Raw genomic sequence first — 20,676 nt, 5'->3', positions numbered from 1 at the left:
AGTATAGGACAGTATCCATATACTGTTCAATATACTTACAAATATAGTATATAATATACATAACTAGTTTTTGTTTGTTTTTGCTCATGTTATGTTGCTCATGGAGTGGTGAATAAAAAGGTGGGCAAACTGTGACCTCCAGTCAGTGATCATCATATGTCAAACATCCACCAATTTAAACTGAAAGCTTTGAGTACAAAAAGGTATTCAAACACTTCAGTACAAAACAAGAAACACCATTACAAACACAGATGAACAAATTAAATAGAACTAAATTTACAGAAAGAAAAATAGTTGAAACAAACAAGCAAGCAAACAGACAAACAACAAACAAAACAGAAAAGACAGGTCCTTGAGAATGAAAAATGTTATTATAGGAGACAGGCTTTTATTGGTCATTTAAGGAATCTATGGACGATGTGTATTCCAATTCCCTATGTATTTATATAGAACTTGCTCATAAGTATCATCAAATTAACAATGGTGACTCTGTTCACTTGTAATTGAACAATACTCCCAGTGACTACTCTAGCAGTCAGGGTCAATGGGTTATCTCACAGAATTATGTCAACAAATTGTGAACTGTGAACAAAAACAGTCATATGCTATATTATAATTACATTAGATGAAATAAATCTTATAGCTGTTGGTTTGTAGCTGGAGCGAGTCTAAAGTGGCAAATTCATGTGAGAAGGCTTGAAATCAAGAGTAAAAATAAACTACATTTCCCCCGTTAAGATCATTATGATAACCATATGATCTGCTTTCGTGTCTTTGTCTTCGCACAACATCCTTTATATTCAAAGTGAAGTTATAATGGGAAATCTTTGTAAAGTGTGTAGATAAACATACCCAGAATTTAGCAGTAATATTACAATCCCAGAATAAGTGACTCTATTATACAGACTCTGTTTCAGCGCTACAGAAAGAGCAGTTTCCATCAGTGTCTGCAACCTCTGAAGCGAAAATGCTTGTGAGGTGAATGTTATGTAATATGTTCAAATGCTCTTGTCTTATTTGGTATACAGAGTATATAAGGGATGACCCTGTTCACTCTCCCCCTATAATCTGCTGATGATGACGTTATACTGCAGATCCTGAGCTGACGTTTCCAGATCTCGCGAGATTATGGAAAACAATCCAGACGCCCTCTCAGTCCCCCCTCCTCCACACCCCTCCCTTCCCACGCCCCAGTGCGCTGTGGGATAGTGGCACTATAAAGTATATCCTCTCTCGGAGAAAGATAAGAAGCCCAAGACAGGAGGGGGATGAAGATGGCGGACGCCAAGCAGAAGAGGAATGAGCAGTTAAAGCGATGGCTGGGCTCGGAAACGGACCTGGAGCCTCCTATTCTGAAAAAGAAGAAGACGAAGGTGAAGTTCGATGATGGCGCCGTGTTTCTGGCCGCCTGCTCAAGCGGCGATACCGAGGAGGTGCTCAGAATGCTTGACCGGGGCGCTGACATCAACTACGCCAATGTAGACGGTCTCACCGCCCTCCACCAGGTTTGTGTTAGCCTGCTATACATGTTAACGTCAGTCTTCGACGCTGCCACTAGCATAAGTATGAGACATAAATATCGTTTTGCTGCCAACAACTGCTTGTCCTGGAACACCTGTCAAATGGAAGCCATTCTCATTCCGTTGTTTACCTACCAAGCACACCCGTCCGTTTCGACGCAGGGCAGAGATGAACACACTGGCTTCTTTTCTGAGCTGTGGTTGTTGGTTATTTAACTCTGGAGGTGTGCTAGCTGTGAGTGCATTTTTCCGAGTGCAAATCACAACAAACGATCAAGTTAAATGCTTTGCTTTCTGGGTTACTTCTTGCTTCACAAAGCCAACCTGAGTCTAGATTCTGTCAGTGGGTGCAGTCTAATTGCTGTAATGCTGCATCTATGATTGTAACGTCAGGTCTAACGTTACGTTAGCTGGCTAGTTTATGTTGTATAATCAAGCCCAATATCCATCAGTATTTCCATGGTTCAATAATATTGTTAGTTAAAACTCATATATGGGTACTAGAACCCCATAAGACTAGCAAGATAAATGTTGTCATTGATTGAGTCGCTCTATCCAGGCAAGTTGGATTCCATGATTAGCTATATAACCCGGCTAGCAGCAAAAGTCGATATGTATAAACCACCCAGCGCGGTTCAGACTAGTCTCTGGAGAGGAAGCAGAGGCTAGCTGTCTGTACTCTGTTACAAGCTAACGCTATGTTTACAAAGCCAGAACAGTGACGTTATATCAGTCAATTACGGCCCATGTTGTTTTATTAGTACTTTTTTTCAGATTTGTTGAAATCTGTTAACAACATGACAAATGATGGTAAACGTTAGTTGCAACGTAATGTTAACCAAGCCGAGTTAGGCTAACGATAGACTAGCAGGCTCAGCTAACTATCGTTAGCCGTTGTGGAGTTTTAGCTAAGGTTAATTCATTCGTTAGCTAGCTTGCTAACTAACGTTAGCTGTTAGCGTTCGTTTGGTCTCCAAACACTGGTGACCATCGTAGTTTGGTTTTCTCAAAAAGTATCTGTTGGCGAGCTACCTTGCTATTTAGCATTAATGTCAGCAGTGCAAAGCTAAGTCTTTGCCCGCTAACGCCAGTAGCTACATTAGCTAGCCCTTATACACAGTCCGAAATGAAAATGGCAGCTGATGTTGGGTATATCGTTAGCCAGTAACGTCAGGTGTTAGCTTATGTATGTCGCTTTAACCTTAAATCAAACAGGAAAATGGCTGATGTACTCGCCAGCAACAACAAAACGCAAACCAATGTTTTGACTCACTAAAACCTTGATTGTGGCAGTAGGTGCTGCTTCTCTTGACAACCTGAACCGAGAGTCATGTCTAAGTTGATATTTGCCAAGCTGGATTCAGTGTTTTGCAGCCCACGGTAGATTTGTGGGTTAACTTACATTGCTTCACTTAGGTTTGAGTATACAGTACCTAGTTTGTCAACCGTTAATTCTTCTATTCTTCTTCCTTGGTATCATCTACCATATGGTTTGTTATGTATTGAAGGCTAGATGTGGCCTAGTACCACCCAAGCTCCATGTGGTAACATGTCAGTACTCAGAATTAACTGCTGTCATTCAATAAAAAGGTTTCTTAACTTTTGAGAAATTAAATGGAAGTATGAGTCATTGTTGGTGGGAAAATGAGGAGTTTCACCTTGTCAGTCATTGTATAAGCCTTGTGCAAAGATGCTTTCTAGGTGTCAGGTTGTTTGGATGGCAACTGCTAAAATGATTAAAAGATTAACAGACGAATTCTTACATTAAATGTTTCAAACTAACATAGATATCCAGTGATGTCATCTCATTACTCATTGCCCACATGTCTAGTCTGAGTAAGCCTGAGGATTGCTGTGTGCACCTTGCTTCATGCAGTATTAAGCATGTCTCAGCATTTGCTGTCCAGGACTTTCTTTAACATATTGAAAGTTTTGCAAGCAAGTCTTCCAAGATCTGTCATTAGTTTTATCTTTGGGTGAATGAATGGATTTAATGTGGATCAAGACTTTTCTTAGTAGTTTTATCATAGTGTTGTTAAATCAACCTTTTGTTGTGTTCAGAGTCTGTTATAATTACATCTGGAATCAGCATGCCCCCTTGCGCAAACGCATTGGGTGGAAACGTTGCCTTTTTTTGGGCCGATGTCCAGGGATGAGCTAGAGTGAGGAAAGAATTTGCAGTGCCGCTCTTCAGACCTAACCATCTCTGGAGACGAGAAGCTGCTCTGTGTGTGTATGTGTGTGTGTGTTCTTGGCCAGCATGTGATCCCTGGGTTTTGGGGTCTTAGAAAGGAGTTGAAGGCGATATAGGGATTTGTGTTTAACGTGCTAATCCTAGGATTGCAGGGAGGTCAAGCTGATATTGGTTTCCTTAGACGAAGTGAAGAGGAGACGGACAGCCAGGGTCACCTGACGTTCACAGCAACAGTCTTTCTTGCTTTCTTTGTCATGCATTTCTTTTTGATTTTGGATAATAGATGTGAGATCATCCCATGGCATGATGTCTATTCTTTTTTGGAAAACAAACAAGATTGTTATTGGCAAACACTTGTATTTATCTATTTTTGTCAAAAGTAACTTTTGTTTCTTTTTACCATCAGCTGTAAGCCTGTCAATTACTGATGACATCACAGGCAATTTTGACAGTTTCATTTTGTCGCAAACTCAAATTCCTGTCTTCTGTTATTGGGCTAGTGACCTCTGGCTTTGTTGTGAAGTGTGTCATGTTTGTACAGGAGGGGTCACTCTTCCTTGGGTGCAGTGATATCGCTCCCATCACTGGTGAGTGGTGCAGGGTTATAAATACCACTACCACAAGTTCCCCCTAACTGGGTTTCAGGAGATGATACTAAGTTTGGGTATGACTCAGAGTCTGTAGCTCTGCTTTGTAGTGCAGGCCTGGCATAAGCTTACATTTAGGCTAGAGGTTGAGTCTCTGTGAGTCATACCATCGACTTTGTGTCATTTAAAATGACTTGTCTCTGAAGGACTCGTAAACATGTTCTCAGTCGTGGTCTGTGTGATGTGATTCACAATGAAGGCCATTTCTGTCTCTGGTGTGCATTTGGAGGTTAGGGATGAGGTAAGGACAATTTAGCAATAATAGTAATGTATGTTATCAGTTTTTTGATATACAGGCAATAACACCATGATGAAAAGTGTGACTTTGGATAGCCTCTTTTTTTGCTGAGTTTTTAGAACACATTGCGGATGACTGAGATGGGTCGGCTTCCACCTTGTCCGAAAACCCAGCACAAATCGCATAGCTTCGGGTGGAGGGGTAGAGAGGATGTACAAGTGAATGAGGGCTTCAGTAGACAAGTGGAGATTCCAGATCTCGTCAGCTAAGCTAGTCTCAGAGGGTAGCATTCCAGGTCCTGTCGTCCTAGCCCGTGCATTCCTCACATGACAGTCGTTGGAAACCATGGCAAAGGGAGAGCAGAGCAGGCATTCCTCAGCTGTCACCTAACCCCCTCCCCTCCAGTCATTCTCTCTCGGGCTTGTCTGCCTGCCTCTCCCCATGCGATGCCAAGGCCCAGCTGACTGCTGCCCACTGAGCTCCATCAAGGCCATTAGTGGGGAGGGAGCCAGAGAGCCTTGTTGGTTTGCACAAGAAAATCTCCACACTGACCTGCACCTGAACTTTTTCCTTTACCGTCGATGGCCTTCACTGATCCCAGGGGCCAAAATGACAGGAGTCAGCTCAGCTAAACATGTCAGAGGTGGGTGTTACAGTGCCTTTTGCTCTGTTGACATTACACACCCTCGTTATGGCCCTGAAATCTATGAGCATTATCTTGTGCTGTTTCCATGGCAACGACTTGGGGCAGGTTGCTAGTCACTTGTGTTGGTGGATTTGCATGTACAGAGAGGGAGTTACGTAACAGACTGAACAGAGAAAGAGTCTTCGGCAGTGCTCAGCAGTTTAGAGTGAGATAGAGCTGCATGAATCTTGAAATGGAACAAATATGGAGCACATGAAAGGGTGGGGTGGGGGTGGGGGGGGGGTGGCTCCATTTCTTCTCATCCAGATAAGCATCAGTCATATTAACACATTACATAATTGCTGCAGCTCTAACTACAGCCCCAGCCCTGAGATTCTCAGCTGTGCCCTGGGCTCCAATGAGAGGAGCAGGGAAGCGATGTCGCTGACATGTCCCTGTCCTCCTGATAAAAGCATCATGGCGTCCTCTTACAGACCCCAACCCTTCTGTTTGTCTGCCTGAGGGAGAAAATCCCGCCATCTCATGTGGAGAGGCCCCTTGGCCGAGACAAACATCTGTGCATCACATTGCACCACAGCTCTTCCCTGTTACTCTCACCTGTTCTGGTAGTCTGCACAACAGAGACACAGGTCAGTGACTTTGCTGTTGAGGAAAGCTCAGTCCACTGAAATACCTCTGGCCTTTAGCCTGGTGAACTGCCTGCATAATAAGCCTCAGACCTTACAACTGCTAGAGAGAGACTACACACTATGAGGCAAAGTCCTTTGCTTTAAGGTAGCCTTAGGAAGGAGATGCATGCTCTTTTCAGTTAAAGATGCTTTTCTGATTGTTCTCTTTTTGGAATGATGAGTAAGAATGAGTACTTTGTCTTAAGTCATTGTTGGACATCAAGGTCCAGGTAGTTAAGACATCACTCAGGTTGACTTGGAAGTGTAGCATTTCGGTTAGTATTCCGTCCATTGTTCAAGTGTTTCTCAAGTGTTTGTGTGCTATAAATGACCTATTCATTGGATGCGCTCGTTTTTGCGACATGGTCTGATGATGCCATGTCCAGAGCCAACATGCCTATTTGTTTTGTTGAATTAACGCAGAGAACTGGTCTCTGAGCCAATGCCTCTGTGACATTACCAGCAGAGGAGTTACTGCCTTGAAGAGAGGCCATTAAATGGACTTGATAAAGGTCAAAAGTATTAGAAATGGCGGCTGAATGAAATGTAATTGTATCGTTAGCTTTCTATGTTAGAGTGCTACAGCATTTAGGCTGTGGCCTCCTGCTGTAATAGGATCTCGGCACCCATCAATGACTGCCCAAACTGTCTTGAGGCATTTGATATCTGCCCATTTTGGAAAAAGTCTGCTTTCAATTCACTTTTCTTGTAAAAGGGTGCGCTGGGCTTCCAGCTTCTTTGTTATGATTTAAGGCTGACTTATGGTAGCAGCCAGCCGCTCATGCATTTGTAACATATTGCAGAATACATTAAGATGCCACTCAATAATTCATAGACTGGAATCTAGACAATCTAGATTTTATTGTTCTTTGTCCAGCCCAAACAGACAAATGCCAGTACTCCCGAAAGGTTAATAGTTAATACCATGTTTTGGTATTTTGTTGTGGCTAATATCTAGACCTAATTGCTACTTGCCATATGAGTTATGGGTGTGTGTCTCTGTCAGTTAGACATCTTCATTTGGTATTTCAACGCCTGGTCTACGATGCAATACTCTGAGTCATGTAACCATTTAACAACATTTGTTATAGCTCTGGTTTACTGCAATGTGATACTATACAGACTAATCTAGTTATCTTTCTTGCAGTGGTCCTATTTTCATTTCACTTTAATCCAATTTAACACCTTTGTTGCCATTATTTCTAGTTTTGACTAAACTGAATCTTATTTGTAAATCATTGTTTTAATCATAATCCATTGTTTTAATTATACTTAATCATTGTTTTAATCATACTTCATTCACATCCTTGAGGCTACAGTAGAGCATGTTATATTGCATCATGACATTATTAGTCACGTAAAACAAAAATAGGTCTTGCAGAAGTAAGCTGGGACCTTCCTATTAGGTTCAAACAGATGGTAGGAGCAACATCACAAATTATAGAAAGGCATGGAAACAACTCCATGTCTGGGTGTATGTAGATTACAGCCAACTAAACCTTTAAATAACAGTGGAGACAATAGGGGATGGACAGTATGTGTATAGTTCAGTGATGCTCAGGTAGATCTAGGAATGTCTTGATAGGCTTTGCTTGCTCTGCCGTTACTATTCCATTTCAGCTGTACACATGGAGAGGCAGCTGGTTTGTGTGCTGCGGCTGACCAATCCTGAAGGTGTAAGGATGTGACTTTAATTCAACACAACACAGACACAATTAGGCCCTAACGTTGGGCTCCTTTGGGTGTTTGAACTGGCAAAGTTGTTTGGCTAATGCATTAATCAGTTAAATGTTACGCCCTTGGTTCAGCTTTTCATTCAGCAGCATAGGTCAACCAATGCAATGTTGAATTCTAGTCAGCGGTGAATCACTGTAGCGCTATTGTAACCTCCGCCTGATTGATGACTGAGGACGTTAATTCTAGAACCAGAGTCCCAGAACATGCACATTTTACCTGTATGTAATTGGCAGGTCTTGCCTTGTCAAGCAGGCCACGCTGACGGTTTCATTCAGCCTCTCTACCAACCCCATAATCAACAGCAGGAAGTCCTTGTGGTGTTTGCGCGCCAATGCTTTCCAACATGCCAGGTCATCTGCTGATTGTGACACGTCGGTGTTGTTTCCTTGCACACTATCTCTGGAAGTCAGATATGGCTTTGAAAACAGCCCGCCACAATGTAAGCTAAATGGCTTTCAGAGATAGTCTAAAATCTAAAAACAGCCACCATGCACAAAATGTCTTAAAACAGACAGTCTATTTCTAAATGTTGCATCTTGCTAATATTGAATTCACATTGTTAGGTTAGATGGATTTCTAATGATCCCCCTGGGGAAAGTGGGTCGTTGCAGCAAAAGTGAATAGGATTTATAGATAAGAACAAGGAAAAATGGAGAGTACTGAAGATAAGATCAACCAAGCATATTGAAAATAATACTGTAAATGTATGAAAATTTGTCTTAATTGATGGATGTTGTATCTTTATCAATTTTGCTGATAAGTTTCCTTGAAACGGGTTGGCCTTTCAAGAAAGGGTATAGAGTTTCTCTCAAACTAAAAATCTACTAGGTTAAGTTGATGCCTTTTTTGTCGGATCATTCCTATGGAGCCCAACTCCATTTGTGGTGTTGCTGTTGATAAAACCTTAGCAAGGATAAAATGCTGGAGGCATCCCCACTAGAGGGTTTGGAATGGTGAGGGCTCTCTGAAGTATTTCAGATGAGCGTTGCTGCAGGTTGGAACTGGTTCACCTGGGGTCGTAAGGAGAATTCCTCAGTAAACCTATTGCCACGTATATGAGCTGTGCTGACTTGACAGCCAGGCTACAGAGATGGACTTGACCTTGTCCAATAGCATGTTTCGTTGGGTGCAAAGGAGGCCATTCCATGTCATACACACGTTTTTGGAACATTGTCCTGATGAAATTATTGTGTTGCCATAATGGGGCACTGCTGCTCTGTTCTGATTTGAGTTGATTTGAAACCAGAGGCCACCATCTCATATCTGTCCCTCTGCTGGATGCCTTTTGATGATGTCAGTGTGTGTGTTCCCATCTATGCAGACCAGGGTATTTCTCGCCCATGCGTCAGGACATAGCTCTCTCACTGTATCGTGGAAGGGCTCCTCAGGTTGATGAGAAATAGCCTGAGTTAATACTTACCTGCTGATACTTTTGTGTAAGATAAATTGTTATAGGACCCTGCCAAGTGCTTTGACGGACCGCTTGCTTTTCTGTCTGCTGCCACATTTCCAGGCAGACTACGGCTGTGCATAGTATGGAGCTGCTGTGAAATGTTTGTGGGATGACTTCAGCTTGTTTTTTTTCCACCCTGTGGCACATAGTGTCTGTCCTCTACTTAAGCTTGGTCTTCTTGAAGCCATCCCACTGTTGTTTGCTTGGCGGCAGTCACATGCCTCACGCTGAGTGTTTTTTATGAGCTGTTTTCGAACTGAAAACACCTGGACCCGGAGACTGTGAATTCCTCATTGTCTTACAGCGAAGTGAGCACAATTAAGGCAGGGAACGCGTGTCCATTTGTTGTCTGTGGGAGGGTGAGGTTACATTCTTTCCATTTAATCTCAAAATGGCTGCATCTTCAGCTGACGAAATGGGGGGTAAAGGTGAAAATAGTGATTGGCCCATTACAGACAATTCATACTTGTGTCATTGCTGCTATGGAACGTAATATCTTCATGTGTTGTTTACAGTTTGCTGCCTATACCTTCTGCAACCTGTCATAGAAAGTCATAAAACAATACTTGACCCGTCCAACCATGTGAGGCAGTCTACACATCCTTTTCTTTCACAACTGATTGATATTGATCTTAGTTTATGCTGATCCATAAGAGCCCACAAGATTGTTTGCCAATGAAACTGCTGTGTGCTGTGATGCAACCCCATTAGTGTTTGTGTGTGCAAGTGCAAGTGAGTGATGCTCGGCCTGCAGAGGAATAACAGTGTCAGTAAATGGGCCTGAGCCTTAACAGTGAAAACACTTTGGCTTGTGATTTAAACATAGTGATCAACATGGCCTTTGATCAAGATGGACTCTGTCTTTATACAGATTGGCTTACGCGGAGTATGAAAATAACAAAGACTAGGCCTTTATTGTTGGCAACATTACCTACTGGTACCATATTTTTGGTATTAAACCTTCAGTATGATGGATTCTTGGGTTTAGAACTCAACTTTATGGGTATTTTAATTGAAGAAATCAACTGAGCATGAGCTAATTCTATTTAGTAACAGATGGCACATGTAAATGTTAGAATAAAATGTTGTACATAAGTGCTTTCATTCATCACAGAAAGAAAACAAAAAGCATGCAATTGTAAAAACAAGACTTGATATCGGTATCAAACATTAATCCAGCCCTATATTCAAATTAATGCACTGTTTCCAGGGTGAGACAGATACGATGAATATGAAAGTCATTACAGCATCATAACCTAGATTTGATTTCCATATTTTATAGAGCATAAATGTCAGGTCAGTGAGTCTAATCGAGCTGAGATGTTAATAGACTGTTAAATGAATAAGTAATGAGCCAAAAAGATGCAGGCTGCTGTATACAGAACTTCAGAATTAATGCCGTTGCAGCACTAAGCCAGAGTCAACTAATAGCCCTCTAGGTTTAGGCCTAGACTAAGTGTTTCCACATAATGAGAGTAAAAGCAATGAAATTCTGGTACATACAAGGCTTGGTAGTAAAAAATTAGACTTTTTTTTTTTTTTGGTCGAGCATGAAGCAAATCCCACCCATAGGTCTTAAGCAGTTTGTTTGAGGGCCAGTGAAAGGTGTATGCCCTCTGCTGTCCATTTGCAGGCCCAGGACTAGGGGAGGAAGGGGCATTGCTCTTCTTTCCTCAGTGAGGTGGTGGTGGTGGTGGTGGTGGTAGGAGGAGGGATCAGGGTGTTGGAGATTTCAGGCCAGAGAGGAACAGGAAGTGGCTGTTTATTTTTCTCATTTCCTCTTTGAGGCTCCACTGTGAGCCCTGCTTCTTCCACCCCCTATGCTTTTATCACTGCAGTTAGCCTAACAGACACACACATGTATACATACAGCTATCTACACCCCCTAATAAATCCCCAGTAACCGACCAAGCAAAGTATGCATCCTCCATCTTTTAAATCTTGCTGTAAATTCAACAGAGCTTGGTTCCTAGATTACGTACACTTTTCTCAAATGGAAGAGGACTGAGATCTGCGCTGTATCAGTGTCAGATATTATGGCTTTGCTATTTCTGAACAAACTCCCACTCTGAAATGTAAGTCTTGCCAGTGGCCTACAACTTGCTCTTGTTTCTAGTGTTGCACAACTGATGAAAAGCAAATCAAAATTGCAATATCGACTATTGCAATTTCCAAATCGCAAGAGGCTGCAATTTTTTTTCTTCAAACAATAGGCGTTTCAGACAAGTTACTCTGTGCAGAATTCTTGGCCGATTCCTGGCAAATCTTAGAGAAAATTAGTACTTTCATCCAAACTATACAGCCTTATTTTCTTGCTTCGACAATTGTTTTTTAAAGCACTGAAGAAGTCCTGTAGACAAAAGTTGCATTGCAGTATTCAGTAAAAAATGTCAATACATCTTTTCTCAATATTTTGCAGCCCTGCTTCCTTCTCACTAAATTTGATTTTCAGCATTATTGATGGTGTATCACAGTATAAAGCATGTTTATATATTTGAGTGGGTTATTATAGTTTGGTCTGACCACATTTGTGGAATCTGTCTTGTCCTTAGCGTGACAACATAGTGTTGTGATGCATGGGTTAGTATTACGCCAATAGCTTTTGGTGACGATCCATATTTGTGCTGGTAATGGCTATGGATTGGTAGAATGCCTGGAGGGCAGACCCTGGCATCCACACTGTCCGTTTAACCTCTTGCGGTTGGAACTTGTTGGCATGAGTGGCCGGTGACAGTGCCAGTACGCTGGGGGTGGATGGGGAGGGGTGATGCTCTGTGGAACATGCTCAATGCCTCTTTAGTGGCCTGTTATGTCAATGACTGCTGACTGAGCCATCTACTGTCCTCCGTATAGTAGCCGCCCTCCACATAAGGGTCCTATTATATGGAAATATCAGCAATTGTGTTCTGCTGTCTCTCTCTGTGGCTATTTGACCTCTCGGCCTGTCCCCTCCTGGTGCCCCCCTCTCGCCTTTGGACCCCCTCACATGGAAACAAACTTGGCTCTCAAGTGGGGCTATTGTTTTGGCTGCCGAGCATAAGCCCAAGTGAAATGTACAGTTACGATCTCCACGGCCTTTTTCCCCCTAGTCTTCCTCAATCCTGGCCTTCTTTTTCCATGGGAATCCCAGGGCCATATATGGTTGTCCTCAGTAGCAGCAGCAGCAGCTAGAGCAGTGAAGGCAGAGGCTGTGTGTGTGTGTGAGTGTGTGAGTGTGTGTGTGTAGTCTGGCTCCCAACAGGGCTCATCTAGTGGAGGGACCCAGCTGGTCGCCCTGCAGCGCTCTAACCCTCCCCCCGTACCCTCTGGTCTCCCTAACCCTGCCATAGCACAGGAGCTGTGTGCTCTTTGTCTGACACACACACTCACACACACACACACACCACCTTACAGAATGAACATTAAAGCATAGGCTCTCACACAAGTACAATTTCACTCTTCTTTTTCGGTCTCATCCTTTTCTCTTTTACACTTCTTGATGGTTCCCAATTTCATTTGCTTTTTCACTCCATCTCTTTTGTTTTCTCTCCCTCTCTCTGCTGATCTTTCCCTCTCTAACACACACGCAGAAACACAGACACACACACACACACACACACACATACACACATACGCAGGCGGTAAGAAGGAATTCCTTTTGTGGAAGTGGCTGCGCGCCTCTGAGCCGATGACGTAGCCCCGCGAGGAGTGGCCAGAGCGCTGATGCCTGAAGCCCCAAGGCTCGGAGTATTACTTATCTGGGAATTTCTCCACTGGTATGCTAGTCCAGGGCCCTGCTGCTGCCTGGCTAGGTGGTTGCAGAGAGTAGTTGTACTTCTAGAGGGGGAGGGAGAGAAGCAAAGCGAGAGAGAGGCCAACTCTGTGATCCAGAAGAAGCCGCTTTGTCCTCCATACTGTTGCTTTATAAGGGAGTAAACTAGTCTTTCCCCGTAAGAAAACAACGCCTGTGTTATTAAGCTCCACTGTGGATGCCCTATCTCCCATTACTACATAGGCCGCTGACTCTGACAGCCAGCCGGCCTTTTCATTTATTTATTTTTTTGTACATGTGATATTTTAGAAACCATACCCCATGATAGATGATGTTTTGGTTTTTCTGACAGATACTCAAAGGGTTCAGCCTTCATCCGTCTCACCGCAGAAATTAGATTACTAGTTTCACCCCCTGCCCCCCTCCCCACAAGAAACCTGGAGAGGCCTGTCTGAAAGCGGCACACGATGGCAAGGGGCTGCAGAAATGACCAAATGGAGAGAACCGTGCTCATCATTTGGTGTTTTAATAGGTGTTTTGTAGATAGAACGGTAGTGCTATCACTTTGTGTTCTGACATGCAGTGTTTTCAAAGAGCTCTTGAGTGCCCGGTGGCGGTGTTGGGGCTTTGATCCCAGCCAACGTCCTGATCGCAATCGTAGTGAGAGTGACTCAGGCCTTCTGCGGTCTGGGGTTTTGAACAGCTGCTCCGGTACAAAACAGCTCTCCAATCACGGCGCGCGGCCTCTCGGTTTGTTGCGGTCTTGTTTACTAGCTGGTTCAAACTGTAAAGGAAATGGTGACAATTACAGTTTTGTGATTAAGTGGCGTGATTTGCCCACTTTCCCTCAACCTGTCTCGTCTACTTCTGCTTCAGTTACTGATGTCCTACATTTCCCAGGATGACTTTCGACAGTCCAGAGAGAGGGGGGTTCACAGTGCTGCATACGTTTTGGTTGAGAGAGCAATAGTGATATAGCGTAGTAAGTTTTTCCAGTTGAGAAAAAGTGAGAGTGGAGAGGGAACAATGCCGTGCTTTTCTGTGCCCGGTTGGAGAAATTGGTATCTTTGCCTCTTCAAAGATGGGTTTCTTGCTGTATGATTTTTGAACGTCGGTGCAAAATGGCGGGCAGCCTTTTCTCTTTGATTCTGAGGTGCTGACAAAACCTGATGTTTACCGTTGATGTTTTAGATATGAAAATTCTTTTCTGCTATCAAACTCCATTGTATCTGCACTGGAAATATCTGGATATGACGTCACGTCGTCTACGTTTGGCCAGTTATCCAAAACAGACAATTGCTACCAAACAACAAAATGGGCCCAGAAATGCAAGGTACATCGACAATATAGCTGTGTTTATAGTGCCAAGTGTTTTAGCTTGGATTTTCCCCTGAGTACTGTATCACTCTTGAACGTATGGCAACAGCCACAGGTCTCACTGCTTTAGTCTCAACCACAGGACTGCTTTAATGACCGCTGTGCCACCCAGGCACGCTGGTGCCAGTCGTGGGATGTTAACCATGGGTATGTACCAGTGATACCGGCATTGAATACAGCATAGCTGCTAGCACAGTGGGGACTGTCTGTCGGGACCTGGGTGTTCCCTGCCTCTCTGAGCAGCAAAAAGTGCAGGAGCCACAGGAGCAGCTTTCTGTAGGGTGTTTAAGTTGGCCATCTGAGGGTGCTACTAGAGGAAGTGAAGGAGGGGAGGGGTCCTCAAGTGTCTCTCCTTGATGTGGAGTGCTGCTAAATTAAGCTTGGAGCTCTCTGCACGATGACCCGGTAGATAATAAGCCTCCCCTTTTTATATACACACAGTAGCTATACCCCTTTCCCGGAGCAAGAGGAAGACGATGCCTTTGAAAGTGCTGGGGGAAAAAAAGTCAGACGTGTCCATCTGTAGAAGGGGAATCACATGGTAGAATAATTCAGCATTGTATTATAATTGTCATGTCATTGTTTAGCTACTACGGCGACGGTTTGGGCGGCTTGAATCCTATTGAGTTACAGTCTGTGTAAAATGATGCTCAGGCCCTGTGTGGGTGTGACGGAAATTACCTGAAGGTTTCTGTCTATGTGCTTTACACCCAAACTAGCTGCATAGTGTGTTGACCTAGCTTGAAGATGAGCTGGTGTGGTTTTATCATCATACATACATCTAGCAGGCTCCCATCTATACCTTTTTACAGTCAGTACTTTATGAGTTTTCCTTGAGGTCACAAGCTGTTATTCAATAGGAGATTTAGATGCGAGTAACCTAAATATATGTTTGGTAGATGTCATATGTAGCCTAGGCCTATTAACTGCAAAAAATGTTGAGTCTGGTGTGTCTTTCACAATCAAGTCTACATCTGGAAAAAGGAAGTGGCTGTATTACAGATTCTAAACACACAGGGTACAGTTTTTAGCAAGCATTTTTTTTTTAATGTAGTTCCTTGTTTTTTCATGGCCTACATCACCATTCACTGGGTGATGAGATTTTAATAAAGAGCAGTGGCATCTGCTCAGATGTCTGACTCCATTGAGGAGTACCTCTCCTTTGGCCATAACAGGTCATGAGAATCCTTCTAATAAGATCTAAAACTCTTGCCCGCTAGAGGTTAAAAAAAGAAAGATGGCACCTCGAGACACTCCTCTCAAGATTAGCTTTTTGATCTTGTCTTGCAACGGTCCGCTTTCTGCGCTGCCTTCAGGGGCTATCCGAGCAACCCCAGTGTGCTTTAAAATGAAGTCTTTTCTCTATTTATTTATGTTTCTTACAAAAGCCTGACAAGGCCTGAACCCAAGTCCTCTTTTGGGCTTTGTTGTCGTGGCAACAGGCCGGCCTCCTTTCTTAGGTGCACGTCATGGGTGCATTTTTGGTCCCGCTCCGAGAACGGCTTTGCCCATCTTCTTTTGCGGCGCTAGTAGGGAGTAGGGCTCGAATTCCTCCATATTATTTTAGGATTAGACTGGTGCATATGATGGGCACTGTATTGTTTCTGGACTAATCTTTTCCATATTTATCCCTGCTGGTCTGGGGAGGTTTATTGAGTTAATCTATAGATAGCGCCTGTAATCAGCCCCATGTGGGTGCGCTAAATTGAAGAGAATGTGTGAGGTGGGAGATGCAAGGACCTGCTTCACTTACCTCTCTGTCTTAGGAAGTTGTAGGCTAATTGTGGCTCTACTCTGTTGAAGCCTTGGCCTGATGTGGCAAAAGTGGATAGCGAGTAGACAGCCAAACAAGTTTTTTCACAGTTGTGAGGTTAGTATTTGTTGACTTTTCCTGTCAACTTGAGCAACACAGAGAGAGAGAGAGAGAGAGAGTATTTGCATATACCCAACATTTATGACTTAATGCAGTGACATCTATTTAGCTAGCAGGCTTAGCCCTCATGACATGTTAGCATTTGCCTGTGCCAACAGTGTGGTTTCCAATTACAAAGCCAGTATGTGTGTGTGTGTGTGTGTGTGTTTTTTCTGTGTCAGGTTTCATTGGGGTGCTCTGCATTGACTCTGGCCTACTAAAGGGACAGGCTTTTCTTCCCGCCTCGGCCGCTCTCATGTGAAGTGGCACTCGAGGCCAGTCCTTTCTTGACAAATACAGGCTGACCTTCCAGTGACGTCTGTCTGATGTTCATTTTAATGTGCTTCCACCACAGAGTACACCGGCTCATAAACACAGTAGACGTGTTGGTGATTTAGGAGCACACGTTTTGAGGAGTTGGAACAGAACATGTTAAGAGCAGTCCTGTGTTGTGAAATACGATGCTAAGTGGTCTGTCACAGCCACCAGGATCAGATGGGTTCTGTTGCAGCATTGCTGTGGATCCTGCTACACTGTGTATTTGTGTAATATAAACAATAGAAGATCTGCTGTGGTATTACGATTCTGCTTTATAGCACTATAAATGTTGAATGTCAAATCACCTGATCTAAAATTTTTATGTCTGTGTAGTATTTTTTTCCATTAAATTGTGTTGGTGACACCCCTCAGTGAAAATTTTTAATGATCCCTACTTCTTGTGGTTTAGAGATGCCATGGTTTCCATTAAATTGACCCCTTGACTCCTAATATTGAGCATGGTTGGATTTTTCAACTCTATTCATTTCTAATGGGAGATTAATGTTTTTCCCTGCTTTTTTTTGCTTCACCGCTAATCACATCTCACAAAGCCTAATGGATGAACAGAGCTGTTTTCAGAGGCTGGCTACACGATGTGCATTAAACTCTACCAATCGAGCAATCGAGCATCCTGAGTCCATTGATTAGGTTAGTACTTGATTGTTGCCGTTACGTCAACTTCCCAGAAGCCTCCGTTGCCATTAGAGAGGGCCTTTTTCCAGAAAGAGCGGCAAGGACTCTGCCCATAGCCTTGACTGGCAGGCCAACAGGATACATCAAGTGTAGTAGGGTGACTAGTCCGTCAACAACTGACCTTTGGTTTATTTTGATTACCAAAGTATGTCAAAGTATATTTTACACTGTTACTAGTTATTTCATGTCTACTAAAAGCCAGTAAGGCCAAGATCCATATTTTGAACCCCCACACGGTGGCATGTGGCATTGCATGCTATATCCTACTATATTTTTTTGTGATAACTTGCCTAATCCCACCAATTTTTTTTTTGTTTTTATTTTTTTGTAAAGGTTGAGGAAAGCTGTCTTAAATATGTCCTATTAAAGTTTCATCATTCATCTAAAATGTCATCAAGCAGAAATTTTAAACAAGACCAAGGCTGCAGGTCCGTGTTCAACATGAGCACAAAGGAAGAGATTGACCAGAGCGATCTTTTACATTTTCCTTTGCCCTTTTTCTTAATTTCTATCCCTATCCTCAGTACAGACTAATTTAAATGTAGGCCTTTCTTGAGACCAACTTGAGAGGGACTGTTGCACGTGGGTGCTAACATGGTGGAAGCACTTGTTCCTGCTGTGCTGTGGCCACAGTGGAGTCCAGCCAGTTATTGTTTCTTTCTCTTTCTCCATGAGTGGCTAGCAGCCAGCTCTGCTGTCTCAATGCTATACTAAGTGCTAATGAAAGTCACACATGGACATGTGGAGAATACTTTAGGGTGGACAGGGCTATAGTTATCTTAACAGGGAATGAGGATGATTGTCCCTGGTTGTCAGCTTTGGAGCTGTCATCATCTGGGAACTTGGGGATACAGGATGGATGTCACTGTCGAACGCAGGCAAGGCAAACGCAGACCCCACAGTCAAATTAATTCATTCATAACATGATGGAAATAAACCAGCATATTAATTATAATATGTATTTTGTTGTGTGCTTTTGCTTAGTGAAGTGTAATTAGCCTAGTACAACATAATGTCTGTATGAGTCTTGCAGTGAAATGCTAGCTAAACTGTCAATTAGACTATAGTCTTGTTGTGGTGAAATTGTAGTTTGACCTTTTTAAGCTTATGTTTCCAGCCATCCAGCCTGTTGCCTTCGTGCTTGACAAGGCCTCCACTCTTCTCCCCCTCTCAGGCACACTGGCCAAACAGGTTTGAATGGCAACGTGTCTGCCGGAGAGTGAGTCACTACATGTCTGTGTGTTTCACTGAGAGCCTAGCACAGGTCCTATCTGTCATTCAGGGGCTGATGGTGCTGTGTGAGGCAGGATTTAGCCCACAATGCTGCCTATTATGACCGCCATTAATAGTCAGATCCCCCTCCTCTACTCTCTGTCTGTCTCACTCACTCGCTCTCTGCCACCAGTTATAAATGACTTTGTGTCCCCGTGGATTTATTTTAACCCTGCAAGTGAATGTTTCTACCAGTACAATGTGGGGTCGCAAATGTCTCTGCTGCTTCCATTACATTCCTAAGTGGCTATTGGTGGAGGAATGTGCCATCCCCCCCCCTCACCAGCACAGACAGAGCTGCTTCACAGGCTTTTAAGAGACGACTGTGTGGTAGAAATAAGGGAGAGAGGCTGCCAGGTACCCCGGCTTCCTCCTCCACTGTCCCACCTCCACTGTCCCACCTCCACAGCCCGTCAGGGAAGCTAGAAAAGACTCGTGACTTTTCCCCCGTTTCCTCCAGTCCCTCTCGCTTTCTCTCTGACTCTCCTCTTCCTTCTCCTGTCCCTCTGGCCACTGCACTACTCATCTCTTGATGCAGCCAGTAACTCTGGCACCTGTCAGCCACAGACAATTACAGCCATTAAGGGATTACCTTTGTTGGGCTCCTGTAGCTGCTGGGCGGGGCTTGTCAAGGAGGGCTGCTGACGCACAGTAGAGGGAAGCTGCAGCCCGCGCTGAGTTCGCCTTAAGGGGCATGGTTCCACTCTGAGAAAAGGAGAAGACTTTGAAGAAATAATAGGAACATGGGGAATGACTGAAGGGGAGGATTTAGACGAGGGGATAGACGGTCATTAGATGAGAGGCAGAGAGCTACGACGATCGTTATTCCAGTTCCGTTTAATTTTGCAGCAAACATGGGAATGAAAATGGCAGAATGATGGAGGATGGTGCCGTTAGACTTGGTAGCCGCATCATTAGCATCGTTAAGGTCACGTCAACTAACAACCCTAATAGGGTGCCATTTCATCGGTGAAGAGAGCTGAAGCGCATTCAGTTGTACTTTTTCTGTCTGCCCTACAGCAAAGTCAGATGAACCCAGTCTGTTAAGTCCATCTGCACCTGGAGAAACTCTGTCAAACTGCCTGAGCAGCTCCCCCCGCACCACACACACACACACACACACACACACACACACACACACACACACAGAGCAGCAGATAAGCTCGGTGAGGCCCACGCAGGCACTCTCCAGCCCTGGCCATGTACGGCGTTGTAAACGGCCCAAATTTGGACAAGGATTCCAGCCAGATAGTCGTGTGCCCTGAACGTGAGGCCGCTGTGTGCATGTGTGTACGTGTGTGTGTATCTGTTTCCACCGTCAACGCTTTTGTTGCCATAGCAACCCCCAGGAGAGAGTGGGAGACTGTCCAGGCACAGTGTTTAGGGATGGAGAAGTTGAGGTTGGGGGGGGGGGGTACAGTTGGGTTTTAATAGTGCTGAGTGGTAATTGTTGTGGGAATGAAAAGCAAGGATTTCAAGTTGTAGTCCCTAATGTACATTTACCTCAGTGCCTGCCAAACAGTGGATGTGTGAATTATCAGATGAGCATCCAGATGTTCATTTTACAACTGCTGAGCATTTTGTTTGGGATGTTAGATTGCTGTAGATATATTGGAGAAGATTTGGATGAGGAAGAGGTGAGCTGGGTTCACCTGAGTGTAAAAATGCCCAATTTCCACAACTGTAATGGCTGATGGCCTGAGACTTCATCTGTTGCCATCTAAAGTGAAAGCTAGTCTTTGTCCTGTTCGGCCTGGCCTTTGATCATGCACAAGCTTCTTGTTTTTTTCCGCTTGGGGCTTTTCTTTCTCACCGCTGCTCTGTTGCAGGTCACCTTGTTATCTGTCTTTGATGTGAGGTGACTTCTTAACCTCTAGGCCTCTAACCTAGCAGCCCCTAGCTTGTCCTCTGAATGAACAGTGCACTGCAGGCTCTCTGGGGCTGCTGCTCCTCATCTGTCTCCCTGGTATGGATGAGGAGAAATGTGACCTCCTCACCGGCTCCCTCCTTCTGAAGCATGTGGCTAAGCAAAGCCATGCTGACCCAGTCTCCCCTTGATCCCTACCTCAAGGCAAGGAACATCCCTAGAATGCATGCAAGCATGCAAACATGCCACTCGAACCGTTTTTTAGGTGTTCTACGAAAGTCCTACGAAAACTTTGTGTGCTTCTATTATGCACGCATAGGCATATGGTGACGTAATACAGAAAATGCAAACACATTAAGTTCAAGTTCCAACTTGTTTAGATG

The 20,676-nt window shown here is 43.9% G+C and overlaps 1 protein-coding gene across 9 annotated transcripts in view; it reads left to right on the top strand.

Moving 5' to 3' along the window:
* The first annotated feature begins 1,216 nt into the window (after nucleotides 1–1,216).
* ppp1r12a (protein phosphatase 1, regulatory subunit 12A) overlaps nucleotides 1,217–20,676 on the top strand; it is a 50,774-nt gene continuing 31,314 nt past the window's right edge. For all 9 annotated transcript variants that reach the window (XM_071512310.1, XM_071512304.1, XM_071512289.1 and 6 more), the window contains exon 1: nucleotides 1,217–1,505. In XM_071512310.1, the coding sequence (XP_071368411.1) occupies nucleotides 1,269–1,505 (237 nt within the window). In that variant the 5' untranslated portion in view covers nucleotides 1,217–1,268. The remainder of the gene's footprint in view (nucleotides 1,506–20,676) is intronic.

The sequence above is a fragment of the Centroberyx affinis genome, unplaced genomic scaffold, assembly GCF_046629955.1.
Source record: "Centroberyx affinis isolate AG114_WGS23_722 - 3 ecotype Tasmania unplaced genomic scaffold, CSIRO-AGI_Caff_v1 ptg000277l_1, whole genome shotgun sequence".
Lineage (NCBI taxonomy): Eukaryota > Metazoa > Chordata > Actinopteri > Beryciformes > Berycidae > Centroberyx > Centroberyx affinis.
Note: the sequence above shows the minus strand (reverse complement) of the source record. Positions and strands in the feature narration are given on the sequence as shown.